At 41.3% G+C, this 20,818-nt stretch overlaps 1 protein-coding gene across 1 annotated transcript; it reads right to left on the bottom strand.

Annotated features, from left to right (window-relative positions):
• Positions 1–11,774: 11,774 nt before the first annotated feature.
• LOC121063620 (snaclec agkisacutacin subunit A-like) lies at positions 11,775–19,981 on the bottom strand. The gene is made up of 6 exons (XM_040544216.1): positions 19,956–19,981; positions 17,659–17,750; positions 15,777–15,886; positions 13,487–13,618; positions 12,323–12,458; positions 11,775–12,039 (listed from the first exon to the last, which is right to left on the bottom strand). Exons 2-6 carry the CDS (start codon positions 17,714–17,716, stop codon positions 11,957–11,959), a joined length of 519 nt encoding a protein of 172 aa, XP_040400150.1. The 5' UTR covers positions 17,717–17,750; positions 19,956–19,981; the 3' UTR covers positions 11,775–11,956.
• Positions 19,982–20,818: the final 837 nt, after the last annotated feature.

Here is a 20,818-nt window from a genome sequence, read left to right on the forward strand (position 1 = left end):
CTCCGATTCTCTGATTGTTGTGTGAAGGGCTTCTAATTCTACCCTATTTTTTCAAGATGCTTTGAAATCAAAAGGTGAAATTTTGTATGCACACTTCTCAGAGCATTTTCTGACTTATTCAAATCCCCCCTCTTTTTTTCAGTAATCTCTGGGAAATACAGGGGCTATTGAAGGTAAACATATCCTTCCCTTCCATTTAAAGTGATGTTAGAGGGCAAAACAAAAGCAAATATTAAGGGCCTAACTCTGCACCAGTTTACCTCCGTGCCTAAGATGGTGCACTGAACTTCTCATGGGTTCCTAAAGGGGAATTAGGCTATAACAAGTGTTCAGATCAATATGTTTTCCGTACAGCAAATAAAATACTTCTAACCCATTTAAACAGCAATGAAATTAACTGTTTATATTTGAATCCTTCCACCCTTAGAGAAAGAAGTATCTCATTGCATCCTACTGTTTGTTTCTGTCTTTGGCTCCTCCAAATTTACACCTAGAGTAGGTTAGCACTCCTGCTGGATTATATCATGACACAGGAGACCTTTTCAAAGACTTTTTTTACTGCCCCAACATTAGATTTTCAGTTTATTCACCTGAGATAACAATGTATTCTTGTGCTAGTAGAGCTGTCACACTTCATTTTATAATTCAGAATTTATTCTTTGGCTTCGTGGATGAGGTGGTTTTGCAAAGGCAGTGTAATTTAATGAATTTATCTGCCTGGAAGGTGTCACCCAGAGTCTGAGAGAGATCTATCTTTATATATTAGCAGATCAGCCTTGACTCTGGAAGCACCTCTAGGTCACAGTGCATTCAAACCACTTTAGCACTGGGCACGTAAATAGGGAGTAAGAAGCCAGCTCCCAATTCAGCTGTCAGACAAGTGCTCCAGAGAAATTAATCACAGGTCCAACCATGTTTATTGCCAACCAACCATGAAATACCACAACAAGGACCCCTTGTGAGGCCATAAATAATGTGTCTTCAATCAGTAATGAGGGTGACACCACCCAAACCTGAATGTCTGTCCCAAGCTCTCTGTGCAGAGGAAGAGGCAGAGTGTAAGCTTCTTAGTAAATCTAGGCAGGCCACTGAAGTGCTGCTTTGTTGTGCATTTCTTATCTTCTGAGAGCCTCACTTGAGCCTCGGATCTGATTTGCACAAGACTTGAGCATTCACTGCTGTGAGTGAACACCAGCAGCTGCACTTTGAAGGTAGAAAGTGGCGGACCACAGAGCATCACAAATGAGAAATCCCCAAATCCATGGGTGTTCTTTTCTACTTAATCCCCTCTTTACCTTATTTCTTGGTCTTGAATAGATAGGCAATGCCAATTCCTTATCTCCTTGGGGTTATGGAAGACATGGGAACAGCAGCAGAGCTGTGGAAACACTATATATCACTCAAAGAAATGAAAAGAACACAATGGAAACTATATATCCCCAAGTTTTCCAGGTGACAGTTCAGACCCTCTCCCTCCACTTTGGGCCCCATTTCCTGCTGGCTTTCTACCCTCTGGTACCTGGGCTACATGGGTGGGAAGAACACTGGAAAAAGTCTCCTTACAGTTTTAGTTCAGCTCCTGGCTATGGGTGAAATGTCAGGAAAAGTCCTAAGCCCTGAGCTCGGGCAAAGCCAGTGCAGGTAAAGCACTGGCAAGACTCTATTAAGGCTGTACTCATGGCAGTTTATCAAAACCTCATAACCTAGCCCTGTGTAGGCATGATTTTTTGTTTTCTTAACAGCACTGGGCAAGTTCTGGAACAAGAGGAAGCCTCTTGGTCAAATCTGGACAACTCTAGCATAGTGGTACAAAAAGCTTATTGGTGAACCATGCAGAAAAATCAGTGTGTTTTGCCTAATCCCTTTCACAGAAGCAATTTTTTTTTTTCTCAACGAAATTATATATATGTAAAAACAAAACAAAACAAATGAACAAACAAAAACAAAACAAAACAAACAAACAAACCTGAAGCAGACATGCAGAAAGGGAAATTTTAGTTTAAATGGAAAAAGAAAATAATTCAGAGGGCTACTGAACCCTGTGGCAGGTTGGGCTGAGCTGTGCTTTATCTACTCTGTGCTTATGTTGTTTTTATTCAATTTATCTGTTTAGACTAGTCTCTTTTTTAAAGGAATACCAAGCTCTTTTGAACGTGTAGTACATAAACTAAACATTAAAGAAGAGGGCATTTTAAGCTGACTGCTTGAATGTGGGGTCTCTTATTTAAATGAATAATCAGGACTGTCCTATTAACTCTATTGCAACTGCACCTTTTCTCTTTTTGTTTGTTTGCTATAAAATACATTGAAACTGCACACGATGCTAATGGGTCACATGATCCTAACCCAATCAATTATCTGCTTTTAAAGATGACTCATTGTTTTGTCTGTAACATAAAACAAAAGTCTGCAGTGAAAGCCCAGAACAGCCTTTTAGAAAAACTCCAGAGATTTATTTTTCCATTTGTGGTCTCATTTTTTAATCTCTCTCTGGAGCTCGAAGCCCAGATAGTGATGAACTGATACAGTATGTGCATGCAGCAGGCATTTCTTCTTGTTGCTGCTCACATTACTGCCCAGCCTCATCTGCAAGTACAATTTTAGGGCATAAGCCTGATTCCCACTCCTTATCCCAATACAGATATGTTTACCCAGTAAGCCCGAACTTCAGTACAAACATTCCAATTTATGCCACTGTGAGGATTTTTATAAGTGGCAAACAATTTCCTTTGCATGAGTCTGCAGATTCCCAACTGCTCGTTTTCATTATGTATTTTGGGATGTATTAATTTGTGTCAAATCTGTATCTGACTCATGGTTTCAGATGCAAAGAATCTGCAGAAAGTCTGCACTGAAATAAGCTCTCCTCAATTCATGTTATGTTGATAGTATCCTGTTTTAATTCAGAAGACTTGAAAAGAGGCTTTCTTGATCGTCACTTTTTATTAGTATAACTTAGAGCTTTGAAACCTATATTACATGATATCTTCAACCCTGAAAATCCACCAAAAAGTAATACGTCAAAAAACAAACAAACAAAAAAATCAAACCAAACAAGGAAAAACAAACAAACAGAAAAGCTCTTCTTCTTCAATAAAACCAAAACTGAAATGGAGCAAAAAGACATCGCCCTGCAAGATGGCTCTTTCTGTTAGGACTGGCTGCCTTCTAGAAAATTGAACAGAGGAAAAAGATACTCTTCTCATGTCTCCTCTCAGACTTCTATAATTCTTAATCTCTAGCCTTTTATATATATATATATGTATATATATGTATTTGTTTGTTTGTTTATTTGTAGATGCACTAAAAACTGTTGAATCCTACAAATACAGTACAAAAAGATTTGTTGGGTAGTTTTAGGCCCCATATATGCTTCCACATGTGAAGAAGAGTCTGGTATGGGGGAAAAAGTAGTCCTTGACAGGTAAGGAGCCTATACAACTTTGGACAAGAAAAAAGGATGCCTGCATGTTGAGCAGTCCATTTGCTCAGAGTCTCTGGGCTGAAATACATATCAGTGAAAGAAAATTCTGCTTAAGCCTTCCTTACCCCTCATCTCCCATACTTTTTCCAGAAAGCCCAATGTGTTGCCTGGCCTGAGTGGCCCAATGTGGCCTCATATGGTTTACCTGTCTGCCTCAATCTAATGAAGAGAGTTTCTAGCTGAGCTGCACCATCAATCACCTCCTCCTGGAAATTATACATACACTTTATATTCTGCATGAGAAGCAGAGGATTAATGATTTCTTGGTTCATCTATTAAAATATTTATTATCCAAGTTCTTTCTACCCTTTCTTTTTCTTAGATAGGGCAGTCAGTGATGAAAAGATCTGTCCTACATTAAGTGTTTTTCCAAGAAATTCAGAAATCTACTTTATAATAAAATACTGTTTTCTGTGGTGAGGGCTCCTGAAACTCAAAACCCAACACATCTTTTCAGCTGCCATTGGTGTATATACAGAGCTGACTAATTAGACACTAACTAGGGCATTTTGCCTGAATCTATTAGCTCACAGCCTGAAACTTAGTGTTTGTGCCTTCTTGAGCTAGTGTGAGCTGCTGATTTCGGGGACATAGGTCTAAAATAATGAAGGCATCTTCTTTTCACTCAGAGGCTGATCCTGCTGACTACCTTCCGTTGTTCATGAACCAGTGACTGGTTAACCTCAGCGGCTGTCTTCCTGCTGATCTGAGCAGCAGATGTTCACACTATTCAAGCACCTAAATGAGCTAAGGAGGCTGCCTTTTTCCTTTAAGTGTCTGACGATGTTTCTTTACCTGGCTATGTAGCCCTAGTCTGGTAAGATTGCTGACTGAATGAATATAGAAGCACTTTATGCAGGCATCATTGGAAAATATCTTGGCAGTATTTGCACCAGTAAATTGTTTCCCATGTAGACAAAAGCCTTTAAGAATAGGGTTTATTGGTTTTATTTGCCTACATGTAGACATCTAAAAGTTACGTATCCAAAACTGAGCTGTTTGCCCTCAACTTTGTTCATAGACTTCGCAGAGAAATGGGGGCTTCTAGGTATGATGCACTTCACTCCAGCATAGAGAGCTGCCTGTGGTCAGAGGAATTGCTCCTTAAATATGCCATTTTTTTTTCCAGGGCCTAGAGAGGGAGACTAGGGTGACTCTCCCTAGATGACTACAAGGCAGATGTCTAGGGTCAAATAAATGAATCCCACCTAGCCTGTCATTTTGCTTGTATAGAATTTGGTACAGCAGAGCTGTGATTAACCAGTCTGGTCTCCCAGGGCACTACCAGCCTGTAGATCATCTACTCTGATAGCGATGCTGAAAGAAGAAGACACAGAGAAAAGGAGCTCATCTAAATTCATGAGATACATTTTTTTTCCTGAGTGATCCATCTCTCATTTCTAAAAAAAATCCTCAGTCTTGCCAATACCAGAGATACCATTAAAGATGGCTCTGCTAGCAAGGTGGTGAGGAGACCAATCTTATATTCTTAACGCTGTCAGTGATCTAAGTGATCCAGTGAAGATGGGCTTGATCTCTGGCCACTCAGGCTCCCAGCACAGTGCCTATTTAGCAGAGGTTTTGCGAGAATGGATAACGCTTCCATGATAGCTTAGCATAATAATGCCCTAGAAAGGTGGTTCAAAAGACACCTACTTATCTTCTCACCTTTGTACAGTAATGCAGTTCATGCTTCCTTGCAGTAAAAGAAAAAAAAAAAAAACACAACACAAAACAAAACCTGAGGTTCTGCCAACACATTTCCCAGATGAATGGTGTCAAGCCTCTCCTGTGTGCAGTTAAAAGGAGTCTCCTTGTGTCCATTTTTAGTGTCTGCTTTTCCACTGGGCCATCTTGGAAGAGGCTTTTCTTTGTGGTAACACAGGTCCTGTCCAGTTAGGCCAAGCATTGTCTTTGAGAAAGTACTTTATTTCCAGGCTATTAATTGTTCATTGAAAAGTGCTACCTTGTTCAAGTTTTTTGTTTTGTTTTGTTTTGTTTTATTTTACTTTTATTAAAAAAGGTATGCCCTTCACAAGAAGAATATAACTTTTCAGGAGGGGAACTGCTGTTTCCCATGAAGACCTGCTGGCAGCACCTCCAACATCTTTGAGGAATGATGAATTCAATCCAATATGTGTGCATGGCGTAAGGTATTTTATTACCCCTTTGTGTATTTGGAGCCTGTGTATTAATCATCACCTAGAAGCAAGAAGAAAATTGTTAGAGTCTCTTGAGGTGAAGGCTGCGTGTAAAACAGCTGAGGGCTTTGTGGTATATTGTAGTGGTTTGGAAGCTGAATTAACCTGAACTCTTTTTTTTTTGGTATTATTTTTTATTATTTTTTCCCTTCAGCATGACTAGCCATGGCTACAGAAAGGGATTTCTTGCTTAGAAAAAGAAAAGCAGGGTTTTATGTATTTCCTACCAGATCAAAGCAAAAAGAGCTATTCAAGTAATTCTTCACCCTTTTGGTATGGTGCTACAGGATTAGGTGTATTTGATCTATGTCCTTTGTGAACTCCGGTGGGCTTTTTATTCAAATTTTATGGCATTTACCTTAACACTGACACACACTTTTGATAGTGCAAGGCACAGTTCTTACCTGGCAAAAAAAAAAAAAAAAAAAAAAACTTTTTTTTTTTGGCTTTCATCCAAGGATGATCTCTAATTTTATCCATGTATCTGCAAGTAGACATCTAGCCTGCATGAGATCGCATGCAAAATCTGACACTTACATGCATGTTCACATTAAGAGCTATGCTTTTTTCTCCTTGTTAGTGGGAGGGAGAAGCCAAAAAAAAAAAAAGAATAAAATGAACCAATCTTGGTATGTTTCTTAAGACCATGAAATGCAATGTAATGAGAGAATGGCAGGTCAAACCAAATGTTCTGGTGTGGTATACTGTTTCCAGCACTTGTTGACCTTCACTGGACTCCTCCAATCTTTTTGGTCTTCTTTGGAACCTGTGTATATCCTCTGGATCTGCAACAGTCTTTGTCAAGGAATTCTGCTGTATGAAGAACTACTTCTTTTTATTTATTTTGAATTTGGTTCCTGTCACTGTTTGGTGTCCTCTAGTCCTACTGTTTAATCTTGGCATAAGTGTGAAGTGACAGGTCCAGCTATGGTTAGTTTTGTGTGAATGGTTCAGAATGCCAAATCAGTGGCATTTTTGCCAGTCGAATACTAGGAGTACTTACAATTTTCTTTTCTTTCCCAAGCATGTTTTGGTGTGCCATTCTGGACCATTCCATCACAAAACAAACCTTATGCCTAACTACTCACATTTACCCCTTTTGTTTGCATGTTGTGGTAGCTGCTTACACAAATCAGGACTAAGCTTTTGTTTGCGTAGCTCAGAGATCTGTGTTAACAAGACATCAATCTAATGCCATCATCTGCCTGAGGGAAAAGAACCCACAAATTAGGCTAAACATGTAGGGTGATGGACTGACAGCAATAAAATCCTTGCATGGGGCTACCACAAAGTTCAGATGGTTTGGCGAGGCACTCTAGGCTGTATTGTCTCACATTTCTCTCCACTAGTCTACACTTTAATGAATGGTCTGTCAAATGGGTCTTCTGCAGAGAGTGGCACTCCTCTTCCCATTCCTCTGTGTTGTGTTTTGCCACACAAGAACAAACAGCCCAGATATTTCCAAACAGGGTCATCAGCATTGCAAGAGAGCATGGGAAACCAGACTGGCAAATTAGCTCACATCTTCTTAAGAACCTTTCTCTTTCCTCAGCCATCAGCCTTAATACTCCCCCCCCCCCCCCCCCCCCCCCCCCCCCCCCCCATAAATTAAGCTATAAACTCTCAGGACAAGAGTGTATGTCTTCCTGGCAGGTTGGATAGCACCTAGGATAATGAAGCTTCTTTCCTTCTTATGACCTCTAAGCATCACCATAATATAAATTATGAATAAAATCATTCTAGTTCATGGTCACAGCATATAGACAAATTCATACATATAAGTTTGGGAATTATTAATTACTTTTTAAAAAGGGACTAATAAACAGTATTCCTAAACATGTACAGCTCAGGCAGGATGCTCAGTTTATTGTCTGAAAATGGAAGGCCTTTGTTCATAAATAGGATGTTGGAAAGTTTTCAAAGCTAGTCTGCTTGTCTGCCTGTGGGTCACATTTCCAAAAGCATTGGGATGCCTAAGGGTGCTGACATTAAAAATCCTATCCCAGGAGTTTTTCTCCACCTTTTGGTACCCACAGGTAATGGAAAATTGGTTCTGAATCATGTTCTGGAAGGAGGCAGCTTGGCTGAAAGGAGTTGTGGTTTCTCTCTCCAGCCACTGACACTGTTGTGCAGTGTCAAAACAGGCCATATAGGCCTGCACCCTATTTCTGCTCATTTGTAAATGAGGTGCAGCTTTGTTCACTCTTGGAAAGTGCTTTAAGATCAGTAAATTTCATTCTGTGGGGAGGACTAAAGGTCTTGTTATTCCTGCTATTGTCCACAGATACTGGGACAGTTAAACTCCCAGTTAAACTGGGAGGTACTGCTAACTGTGATAAGGCTTCAGTGGTGTGAACAAATATTCATTAAGAACTTAACTGAAGCTATTGCTTCAGTTTAGATAGCTTATCAGCAGTCCACTGAATGCAGATTAGGCTACAGATCCTCTGTTGTGGTTCATATTGATGCTGAAGATACAGAATTTACATTATGAAATCTCCAGTCTTTTCATTCTTCTCCCCTTGCTGTGGAAAGTCCTTGTATCTTGAAAAATACCCATCAAAACACCTCATTTTTCTTAGTATGTGTGCACTCCTCAGGATCTTCTTGCAAAGAAATTCCTACTATTGCAGAGAACCTGTGTTGCAGGTGTGCAAACTGATGTGTAAATACAAGTAGGGAATTAGAGACTGCTGTGATGAGAGTGCTGAGAAGATTGACAAATGAAGGAACTTTTAAACTCTAAGCTTTGTTAAATTCATTCATCAACAAAATCCTTTGTGCAATGGCTAATTCTCACACACTGTTTATCATCATCACTGTGTGTACAGAACTGTTTGTCTTCAACAACCATAATAAGCTGTGAGTACAATGCTACAGAGATGATGCCACACAGATGAAAGTGATGGCTGTGGTCCTTGGTGGTCCCTAGACGTGGCAGTTAGGGTGATTAGGCATGAGACCTCATTCGTAAGAGAAGCCAGAAATGAAGTGGGTTTGTGTGTTGGGTTTACATGGCAAGGTCTTGGTAGCGGGGGCTGATGGGGTGGCCTCTGTGAGCAGAGCCCAGCTGCTGCCCTGTGTTAGATCAGAGCCAGCTCCAACCGGCTCCAAAGGGACCTGCTGCTGGCCAGAGCTGAGAAATGAGCAACACTGGTTGGGCCTCTGGGAGAGCAGATTGAAGAAAGGGGGTAAAAAAAAAAAAAACCTGCTGCAGGACAGCAGCTGGGAGAGAGGAGTGAGAAGCAGCTCTGCAGACCCCAAGGTCGGTGAAGAAGGACGGCAGGAGGTGCTCCAGGCAGGCAGCAGCAGTTCCCCGGCGGCCTGTGGGGAGGCCCCTGGTGGAGCAGGCTGTCCCCCTGCAGCCCATGGGTCCCACATGGAACAGATCTCTACGCTGCAGCCCGTGGAGGAGCCCCCGGTGGAGCAGGTGGATGTGGCCTGGAGGAGGCTGCGGCCCATGGAGAGCCCCTGCAGGAGCAGGCCCCGGGCCAGAGCTGCAGCCCGTGAAGAGGAGCAGGGGATCTGGGGGTGCCAGAATCCCATGGGAAGGACTCCACACTGGAGCAGGGGCAGAGAGTGACCATGAAGGAGCGCGAGAGATGAAGCGTCACGGGCTGACCGCAGCCCCCATTGCTTGTTCCCCTGCACCACTTGGGGGGAGGATGTAGAAGAGGGTGGATGGGGAGAAGGTGTTTTTAGTTTGTTTTTAGTTTCTTACTGCTCTAGCTTTTCAGTAATATGTAATAAATTACCTAATCTCCCTATGCTGAGTCTGTTTTGCCTGTTTTGCCCATGACAATAACTGGTGAGTGATCTCCCTGTCCTTATCTCAACCCTTGAACCCTTTCCATCATATTTTCTCCCCCTGTTCTTTTGAGGAGAGCTTAGAGAGCAGTTGTGGGGGAGTTTAGCTGCCCAGCAGGGTAAAAGCACCACAAATTGTCCTTATTTTTTTTTTTTTCTGATTTTTCTTGCTTATGCCTGATGGTTCATGCTATTTTCCCCTCTCAAAAAGTGGACACTTGTCTCCTCTAGATACCACTTTTTTTTTCTTTCTTTTTTTTTTTTTTTTTCCCCCAGCCAGTCATCATTTTTGTGTATTTGTGTTTTGCCTATTTGCAGTCCCTTGTGCTTATCTTGTCCTCTGCCTCTCAAATTTTTGTTAACTGTATGTGGGCTACCTGCAACTACACCCATCTTTGTCAGTCATGTTGCTCATGTACTTTAGCAAAATGCTTATACATTGCATCTTGCTGTGCCGTGAGCATTACAAAATACTTAAATTTGCCTGTTAGTTACACCATCTCTGTACATATTTGGGTTGAAGGCAAATTAATATTAATTATATATTGATTAATACATTTATCATTTCTAGGTGACACAGACCTCTGTTTTGCCACAGGTGCATATTTGCTATGTTATTCACCTTTCTGACCTGTCTTTTCATGGCACAGCAGGCTTGTGGCCTTTTCTCTCTTACTGTCTGAACACTGGTGGCCACACTGCGTGTTGACCTTGTAAGACAGATGTATATTTTGTCAGCCTTTCCATGGCTATTTCTGCAGATACTGAATCTGCAGTCCCCTGCCGCGGAAGAAGAGGAACTGTATTCAGTGACTAGTAAGGCTCTTCATAACTCTCTTTTCTACCTCAAGGACACAGGTTTCTTTACTCCTTCCAGTGGAAGTAATTCTGCAATAAAATAAGGTCAAGGAGTGGGCCGCATCTCTGACAATATGATGTAGTGTCATTTGTAGAAATTATGCTTGGATTAACTGGTCAGGTTTTTTGCCTCCCCTTTGAACTTACCATGTTCGCTTTGATTTGGGAAGCTGCATTCCTCAAAGGACAGAAGGTTTGAAGAATAATAATCTGATCCTCCTTGATTCCACCCCTATTTCTGCTACCATCTTCCCTTGTGACCCTGAACAAACCACTATGGACATTTTTAAAATACTGGAATAACAGCCGTGAAAAAAAGATTTTGTGTAAAACATTGATTTTGTCTTAGTATGGTTGGCATTCCTTGAGATAATTACAGGGAAAACCATTGATTCTGAAGGAACCAAGCTATCCCAATGCTTGGAAAGATGAGTCTCTGGAGTGGACTTATGTCTGCTCCTTGGCATCCCTCCTGGGCAAGACCACACCACAGGTAGCCTAGGGACATGAAAAGCTATGTGCTGCCCAAGCTAGACATTTGCTCTCCTAACAGCAGGTCAGTCTGGTCCCCAGGAAGCCCTTGGCACTCTTACTCCTAACTTGTCCACATACTCAATTTACTCACGTGAGAGAAAATCTGACATCAGCTTTATAGGGAGTGCTCAGGTAAAGTAGACAGCTGCTGTTTTTATCTGTGTAATCATTCTTCAAGGATAATGAGATGGCTGAAATGTTAACTAAATTTTTGCTTCTCTTCTCATCTTCCTAACTGATGAGGTTATTTGTCATCACCTCAATGAGCCAAGCCAACATTCCTGGCCCAAGCTTTTCTGTTTACTTTTTTAATTAGTGAGGGAAAGTACCTTGGAAGAGAAGCTTGCAGCTAGCTGATGGATTCCAAAGCAATACGGAAAAACAAAGTGAAAATGTTTGCCTTTGGGGAATGCAGTCATGTATCACACTGAGAACTTAGAAAATCCTAAACATGATAGCAAAGTTTGTTTAATTTAACGAAGTGTCAACCTATGCAGTTCGCAAAGTGGTGCACCACCTCCTGTGCCAATGGTACACTCATGACTTCTCCCTGTGTTTTGGGCCTCATCTTGTGGCTATATCAGTTTATTGAACTAGCCATTTATCTACTTAAATATTAAAAACATTCAATTTATTCTCCTTGGATCTGTCTGACACTTAGAAAAAAGAAATTCTAGGATTTAAAATGTATGACTAATGTATGACTTGGCATGATTAAATGGTGAAATGAATAATGTTTTAATGAGTGATTGGTAATTATTTAATAATTAAAGAGCTCTTATGAATATTCTTGAACACCCTGTGGAAAAGCTAAATGGTATGCTGATTTCATCAAGCATTCAAATCAAATCAGAATTTATTTTTATGGGATCATTTTAGAGATAGTCTACAGGAACATCACCACAATAACGCAAACAGAACATAAAAGTAACTTGCTCTAATACTTCTGCTTTTTTAGTATTGGATCTTGATTTTTCCATGCAAAAGATTTCAATGCACTAATGGATTGCAGCTGAACTCTATTCCAATGCCACAGCAGCCAGTCAGGTTTCATCAGTCGTTCAGTGATAGGTTAAGGGTGCTTCAGGTTTGGTTTGTAAACGCAGATGAATGGTAGCTTATTGCTGCAGTTAGAGCCGTCCCATTCACCCTCTCCTGGAAACAAAGACCAAGAGTGATAACAAAGGAAAGGCAGAAGATATGATAAGAGAACTATTTCACTCCTTACATGGAATCATTTAATCTCAGTTCAGCACCTGGAAATTTAATTTTCTTTTCATTTGTGTTTCCATAGTATGTACATTGCAGGTTTGGGCAACATTTTAATAAGATGTTGTTTTCTGTAGCTAATCCTGGAAATAGTCTATCCACTGGAATAGCAGAGGTTCAAGAGCAAAGTAAACTGTGTGAGTCATAAATCATCTTAGGTTTTCCTTACCTCCAATATTGAGGCTCAAGCAAAGTTTTATGTTAAACAGACTGTTAATTAGTCTTCTAACAGAACTGAAAATGGATGACAGAGGCCTCTGGATGAAGGTTGTCAGTGATCCATCACTCCATTTCAACAATGACCCCTGCAGACAAAAAAAAAATAACTCCAGAAGTTTGATGGGAACTGCAGGTTGCAGTTAAATTCTGAAAGCAGTTTGGCACACTTTTATATTTGCTGGGATGGAAAAAGGACTGAACAGGGGCCCTCTTCCACATGGACTTAGAAACAGTTATCGCTTGTGGGGATATCATTGTTCTGTAGAGCTGCATGAATAATTAATTTTTAATTCCATGTTAGATTAATTTCACCTCATCTTCTCTATATGAATTGTCCTCAAATAAATCATAATTTTCTTGAATATATTTGTAATTCAGAATAGACTATATCACTCATGACTAATTCACTGCAGGTAAGTGACACTCAGAATGTGAGACATTCTGGATGGACACACAGGTCATTGATATGCCCTGTTGCATGTGTAAAACTTACAGAATAAAATTTCTATTTCCAACATGCACTTACAAATCTGAAATTCACTTGCTTTTACCAATTTTACTAATGTTATATTCACCATATCAGCAAAAGCTCTGGTAGGTTCATTGTCTAGAATATTGATGAGAAAACACTCTGAAGGAATTCATTAAAAAATCTGAATGAATATATCCATCCAAGCTTTTTATAAGACCAAGTCCAGTCTACTACCCTGACATTCTGCTAAACAGAAATTAAAGAGAGAAGTTATTATCCACCATCCAGTAGTGGATTTATCCACTTCTCCTTTGAGAGTTGTATCTCAGCTCTCATTCTTCAGGTGGAATATAATTGGAATATGATGTTGATCAGAGTTTATCACTTCAACTTTTTTTCCTCCAACTCCCATCTTCCTCTATCTCCAGCCCCCCAAATCACTGAAAGCTAAAAAGCATGACTTTTTGATACATCTTTAGTTTTGCAGAGACTGAAAAGATCTTCCATGGTTACAAATGGAAACTATTCCCTTGGGGAAAAAAATAAAAAAATAAAAAAATTCTAGTAGACATTTTTGGTCAGTTGAGTTATAAAGATCTTTTGACTGATGCTTGTTTTCATTACCGGTCCTGGCACACTTGCCTTTTGGTAAGTTCCACCTGTCCAGAGCTTGGTTTCCTTTTGTCCCTGAGAAAGTTTACGAAGGAATTCATTCTCTTCTTCACTAGTGATGCTGGTTAGGTGACTTCCTGCTCTTTCAGCTGAACAGGTTTCCTGCACAGTAGGAAGTAGTAGAGAGTTAAACGTGGGAGATAAAAAATGGCTAGAGCTTTCTGAATAAGAGGTGAGCAAAGAAAAATGTGGAATAAATGATTAGTGGGTGGAAAAGGACACGGCAATAAGAGAAAGTCCAAGAAAAGGATATCTAATAGGAGTAGAAATGTGAGGTGACAGGGAAATCCACCAAAAGTTTTCAGTTTCAAAAGAAGAGGAATCAAAGATGGAAAAAAGAGAAGAACAGAGAGAAGGAATGCTCAAAAAAAAAAAAGTAAAAACTTGAACTGCAGGATCCAAGTGAGTGGCGCCTGTAGTGTAGCCAATTACACAGGGTTTCTATACAGCCAGTAGAGAACAAGAGGTATCTCCAGACTGTCATACACCCAGTGAAAGAAAGGCATTGAGGGGAGCTAACATGAAGTGGCTGTCACTGGTAGGACCCTACTGAACAGCACAGCCTAGGTATCTCCGCTTTTTTGACAGCTAACGTCAGGCAAAATGAACCTTACAATGAAGAGAAATACAAAAAGACAGATGAGCAGAAATTGAGATTTCAGAAGAGTTTGTCCAAGAGGATGCTATTTACAATGTTCCTTCCTCATGTCCCTAGCCAGCTGGGGAATGGAGTAGACAGGAACAGTTCTCCACCCTGAGTCTCTCCAAACAGATTGGGTCCTCCAGAGTTTTCTTTTGCATTTGGTAGGGAAGGATATTTTTGTTTGCACCGTGAAGCAAGAGCACTCTAGCTGATGTTTAATACTGGTGTTTAGGCTCAGGGGAAAACTCTTCTCTTCATCCTGAGGCATTTAAATTTCATACATTCTTGTGGACATGACTCAAGAGAAACATGGCATGCCGAGGCAAACATATATGGAAAATTTTTGTGTGGCTCCTGAAAGATATCAGGTGCAGAGCTTCAAATTACAGGACTCACCTGATATCAACTGAACAGGTAGCAAAGTGAAGACAGAATGTCTTTTAGGAAGTATCACTTAATGAAGTGGAAAAAGGGTTCACTGTTTACAAGATATTTGATGAATCAGCGACAAAGGTCAAACCCAGAAGAAATGGTGATGTGAGACATGTAGGAAGCAGAGGGAGAAACCCTTCAACTATAACCCTTCAGTTTGGTGTCCTCTTACATTCAAGGATCCCCCAGAACCACCTAAACTTCTGTTCACTGGTGTATTGTGCCCTGGCAGCCAGGAGGACCAACCGTATACTGGGATGCATCAAGCACAGCATTGCTAGTCAGTCAAGGGAAGTGATTGTCCAGCTCTACTCTGCGCTGGTGCGGCCTCACCTCTAGTACTGTGTGCAGTTCTGGGCACCACAGTACAAAAAGGATGTAAAACTGTTGGAGAGTGTCCAGAGGAGGGCGACAAAGATGGTGAAGGGCCTAGAGGGGAAGACATATGAGGAGCGGCTGAGGTCACTTGGCCTGTTCAGCCTGGAGAAGAGGAGGCTGAGGCGGGCCTCATCGCAGTCTACAACTTCCTCGTGAGGGGAAGTGGAGAGGCAGGCGCTGACCTATTCTCCGTAATCACCAGTGATAGGACCCGTGGGAACGGTGTTAAGCTGAGGCAGGGGAGGTTTAGGCTGGACATCAGGAAGAGGTTCTTCACTGAGAGGGTGGCTGCACACTGGAACAGGCTCCCCAGGGAAGTAGTCACTGCACCAAGCCTGTCTGAATTTAAGAAGCGATTGGACTGTGCACTTAGTCACATGGTCTAAAATTTTGGGTAGACCTGTGTGGTGCCAGGAGTTGGACTTGATGATTCTTATGGGTCATTTCCAACTCGGGATATTCTATGATTCTATGATTCTATGATTAGAAATAACTCACTTTACAGAATGAGGAAAATAGGCCTTGTGCTCAAAAACCTCAGTATAAGAAGGGAAACATGAGAAATAGCAACTCCAGAAGGTCCAGGTTCCAAGCTGGAGGTAGTTTGTTGCAGGAGCGTGTCCTGTGGTGAGACAGAGTACAGCTAACCTCATCATCAGCACTGAGCTGAATATCAAATTATTTTGGTCAACATTGATACATGACAGAAGAAGCAGAGAGGGAGGAAAAAAGAGTCTAGTATAAGACAGATAACTGTAGAAAGTAGAGAAGAAATGATGAACACTCCTGTTTGGAAGAAGCTGGTACCTCAGCTTTGGTCCAGGTCATTCTCTCTTCAATAAGCTTGTAGCAGCGTCCTTTGTAGCTAATCCAGCCTTTCTGACATGGATTTTGGCAGATGAGTTTTGCAGATGAGCCTGGAAGAGATGGATTAGAAATTATGTTATGTGCAGGATTATGTCTGTCAGAAATTTTGGGCAAGTCATTGTGATGCTCAGCTATAGTGTTGTCAACAAAGAAACAGAATAAATCCAAAAGAAAAGTCTCACAAATCTTTCCAGATAGGGAGATATCCCTATAATATCTTGATTCAGCTAAAGTGAGTTCAGCATTTCACAGGGACATTCAGTAAAGTGAAACTGAAAAACAAAGGGCAAATACTAGATATTCAGGGCCTGGCTTTTTTTTTTTTCTTCCCTTTGTCTTTTAAAATAAATAAATAAATAGATAGATAAAATTATAATGTTTAAAACATCAGCATATGAGGAGCACTAATTTAGGAGCCAGATGCCATTTAGTTTATAAGCAGAATTATTTTGCTGCCATCATTACAGGGTCCAGTGGGTGCAGCTGTGCTTTAGCAATCCAGTCCAATGCGTGCTGCAATGCATCACATTTGTGGATTCTGCTCTGGATCTGCCCCCTGGAGACACAGCAGCAGGTTCGTTGGGCCAGCTCTGAAAGGTGTGTGGGCCTTTGTGGTTTCCCAAGAGTCATCAGCATGTGGTTTGGCTGGCCTGGAGTGTAGTGTATTAGTCCGCCTTTGCTGGGGAGAGCCTGTCTCTGCAATAGTAATAGGGACTTCAGGCTGGTGCATCACATTGCTTTAGAGGAGAACAAAACACATTTGTCAGACCTGAATTAAGATGGATTTTGCTGAAAGTTCTTGGAATTGATTTCTTTCCAGTTTCTTTCTTGGTAAGTAGTCAGCACAGTTGGGTTCAACTTACAAAATATCATTGATTTCTCTCCCCAAACCACAGATGATTCAGCTTGTAATTTCCTCTACAATTATAGAGCAGGTCTCCTTAGAAACTGCTTGTATCCATTCAAAGTTTCATCTTGTGGAAACCACATTTCCCCTCTCTTAGGACAGATGTGCTTGGCACTAGTCCAGACAGGAAAAAAAAATAATAAAGGAAGGTACGATAAATATTCTCTTTTCTCCTGTTCCCTCTTTTCTGCTTCCTGAAAGGAGGGAGACTCACAGCATTACAATTTCAGCTCTCTCTGAGTGCTTTTGGATCTCAGGCCATCCCAAGTTGTGGAGTTGGCTCTGGGGCTGCTCATGCCTCTGCAACCAAAACGGCCAACGTGTTGCACGGTCTTTCTCCTCTAAGGCAGAACAGGGCACAAAAGAGTGATCATGCCTTCTCTATCCCAACACAGTGTGTGCCACCAAAGCCCAGCCAAGCCAAGCTGATTGCACAATTGTTTCTGCCTTGGCTGGCAGTCATGCATTGCTCCTTCAACAACACACAGGGGAAGTCTCCACCTTCTCTTGGCATCCCCTGTGACCCTCAAAGTAACCTATCCTCATGCAGGGAGTCCCTGTCATGGAAAGAGCTTGGCTTCTGGGTCTGAGAGAGAGGGTCAGACAAACCACAGGATCTAGTTTGTACAGATAAATTGTAGGAGCTAATGACAGTTTGCAGAGCTTTGCAGGAGGGAAGCTTGTGCTGGGGCAAGGTCACACAGAGTGTCTCTAACCTCTGATTTCTCCTCAGTGCTTTCCTGAAAAGGTCAAGATGACATTATATTCATTTTACATTTAGAAAAATACCTCAGATTTTCTTCCTTAATGACTGTAAACGAGGCCTGTGCTGGCAACAGAGGCAAAAAGTTGAAGCTAGGGGGCAGATTATTTTTTTGCAGCACCAGAAAAACAACTGAGGCACATTACACTCACCTTCTGAGATGGAGAGAATCAAGACTCCAAAAAGCAGGAAAAAAAAATGATAGGACATTGTCAGATGGCCTGGTAGCCCTACTACCTGTGACCTGTAAAAAGCAGAAGGTGTTCAGTTTAGTACCTAAATGTTGGTGGAAGTTTGTAAGTAGAAAGATCTGCAACCCTATGAAAGAGGCTTGCAGCAATGTATTTTACTTCACTGGGAAGAGTGCGCGTGAGGTGGATGGAGGACTAGCTGAACTGTGGAGCTTGAAGCATTGTGGTCTGTGGCAAAACGTCCAGCTGGAGGCAAGTGACCAGCAGTATGTCCCAGGGGTCAATACTGCTGCCAGTACTGTTTAAGATATTTGTTAATGACCTCTGCGATGGGACACAGTGTACCATCCGCAAGTTCACATATGATACAAAACTGGGAGGTGTAGCTGGCACACCATGTGGTCGTGCTGCCTTTCAGAGAGACCTCAACAGGCTGGAGGAATGGGCCAACAGGAACGTCATGGAGTTCAACGAAGCAAATGCCAAGTCCTGCTTCTGGTGAAGAACAACCCCAGGCACCAGTATAGGCTGGGAGCCAACTGACTGGAAAGCATCTCTGCAAAGAAGGGCCTGGTGGACAGCAAGCTGACCACAGGACAGCAATGTGCCCTAATTGCCAAGGACAACAGCCTCCTGGGTTGCCTCAGAAAGGGGGTAGCCAGCAAGTTGAGGGAGGTAAACAGAGGGTTCCCTCTGTTTAACCCTGGTGAGACACATCTGGAGTGCTTGAACCAGTGCTGGGCTCCCCAGGACAAGACAGACATGGAGTGAGTCCAGCCATGCCTGGTAATGACTATAGGCCAAGGTATGGGCCATGGCCCATGACTATGGGCCAATATACAGGCCACGGTAATGACTAAGTGTCTGGAGCATCTTTCGTAAGAAGCTGAGAGAGATGGGAGGGCTATTCAGCCTGGAGAACAGAAGGCTCAGAGGGGTCTTATAAATTTATACAAATACTGGAAAAGGGGAAGCAAAGAAAGTAGAGCCAGCCTCAGTAGTTTAGAGAGACAGGACAGGAGGCAATGGACACAAGTTAAAATACAGGAATCTCCATTTAAGCACAGCAAAAACTTTTCTACTTTGAGAGTGTTCAAACAGTGGCACAGGTTGCCCAGAGAGACTGTGGATTCTCCATCCTTGGAAATATTCAAAGCCTGACTGGACATGCATTTCCTGTTCCTTGGCTTACATCATTTATGGCAAAACATCACTTTAGGATGTGGCTCAGCCCACCAATCAAGATTTCAATTTTTGTTAGATTTTTCCACATTTTTTCAGCACAGATTTTCCTTTTCCAAATTGTCCCATTTCTCATGACAGAGAAACCCAGTCAGTGTTCCTTTCTTAATCAGGCTCCTTCCTTTAGTACACACACAATGAATTAGTTATCCTTATCTCACTCATTATTAGATATCCTTATCTCTCTCACTACTTTTTTTTTCTTTTTTTTCTTTTAGCCAAATTTCACATTTCTACGTTTTGTAAAACAGCTCTGAAGAGTATGAACAGAATATAAGAGAATGAACAGAAAACATTCATGTGTTTATACAAGTAAGGATGCAGTAACTAAGGACAAAAGATATGCAGGGCTGAAAGCAGCAGCAGAAGGGTGAACTTCATTCATTCAATACAAAGAAGAATAGACCTGAATAGAATAGACCTGAAATGAAACACACTGTTGGTATGACAAATGGAGAGATTAATAGAAAATACTTGGTTAACTCTAAATTACAACAAATCAATTACAGTCCCAGTTTGCCCATATTTTGACCTTTACTGCCACCAAAAAAAGAAAAAAAGACCAAAAAAAAACTAAAAAAAAAACAAAACTGAGTGATTGCATTTCAGTTAATGCAGTGGCTCTGGATTGACACCTGAATAAAAGAGATTGAAATCACACCATCTGTTGTGTGGAACATTTCCATTTGTAGTGGTAGAGAGACAGAGAAGGCATAAGGTTTAGATAACATATTTAAGTGATACCTCTATAGGACAGAAAGCAGCAGGTATGTATAAATATTTTTCTATATATCATACATACTCCTATGGATATGTATGTGTATGTATAAATGTGTTGATACATACATGCACATATCTACAGAAATACACAAATATGTAACAGTTGTGAAGGGGTATTAAAAATGTGTAATGAATATTAAAACCCACCACCTTGTTAACAAACTTAGAGGGATCTAAGAAAATATATGTTAAAAAAAGCAATAGACACCACTTTTATGGATGTATGCTCTTCTTACCTTTAATTCCTTACTCCTCGTCTCTTTAGTGGGAGAAATCTTTGTCCTTGAGGTTTTTATATTATGCCAACTTTTGCTAGTGTGGTTCTTTACTCTGGCGAATGAAACCTCCTCCAGTATTATCCCTGACAGCTTTTGTTGTGGTAGTGCTTTCCCTCAAACAGAAGTGGGTGGGATCTGCTCTTCACCATACCTTTGTGTACATTGGTTGAAGTGTCTTTTTGTATCAGGCCCTTGATCAGAAACACACCCTTAATCTGAACAATTAAGTGAGAAATCACATGGGTCCAGAGAGCAAATTTCTGTCTCTGTATGGAAGACTGAAATGAGGGGATTAGAGGCCTCTGTTGAAATACCAGCATAGGACACAACCCCACCATCAGCCAGCACTAAGTTGTTTTCTGAGGCTAAACGTGTGTGCATAGAGATTTCACTTTAAGCAATTGTGTGTGTGTGTTGTGTTGTGGACAGATGCCTGCTCATCCGTGTGCTGGCTGCAGGGCAACACCTAACAGGGAAGTTGCATAAACTATCCCTACAGGAGAGGATTTTTACCTAAGGCCAATACTGAGGTTTGCTGCTAAACCAGTGTTATGGGACAGAGCTCAGAAGCTTTTCAAGCTCTATTAAATTTACATAGGCTCCAACCCATTTCTTAAATCCTGCTCAAATATCCTCCTGTACAACAAATAGCTTCCCTGGTGCCTGAAAAAGACACTGAGGTATGGTACACATTTGCACTAACGCACTTATTTAAAATCCAAATATTTAGTAAAGGGGCTGAAATGACCTCCATTCTTCCTCTATACAAATACAGGCTTATCACCACCAGGCCCAGAGAAATCTGTTCCTTACAACTGCTC

Source organism: Cygnus olor, chromosome 1 (genome assembly GCF_009769625.2).
Source record: "Cygnus olor isolate bCygOlo1 chromosome 1, bCygOlo1.pri.v2, whole genome shotgun sequence".
In the NCBI taxonomy this organism is placed as follows: domain Eukaryota; kingdom Metazoa; phylum Chordata; class Aves; order Anseriformes; family Anatidae; genus Cygnus; species Cygnus olor.

Excerpts from the sequence above, each read along its gene's own strand:
- LOC121063620 (XM_040544216.1), bottom strand. The coding sequence starts at position 17,716 with ATGTCCTATCATTTTTTTTTCCTGCTTTTTGGAGTCTTGATTCTCTCC. Across the intron at positions 15,887-17,658 it reads GATTCTCTCCATCTCAGAAG|GCTCATCTGCAAAACTCATC; the intron begins GTGAGTGTAATG and ends CATCTCTTCCAG. Across the intron at positions 12,040-12,322 it reads CTTGAGCCTCAATATTGGAG|GAGAGGGTGAATGGGACGGC; the intron begins GTAAGGAAAACC and ends CTTTGTTTCCAG.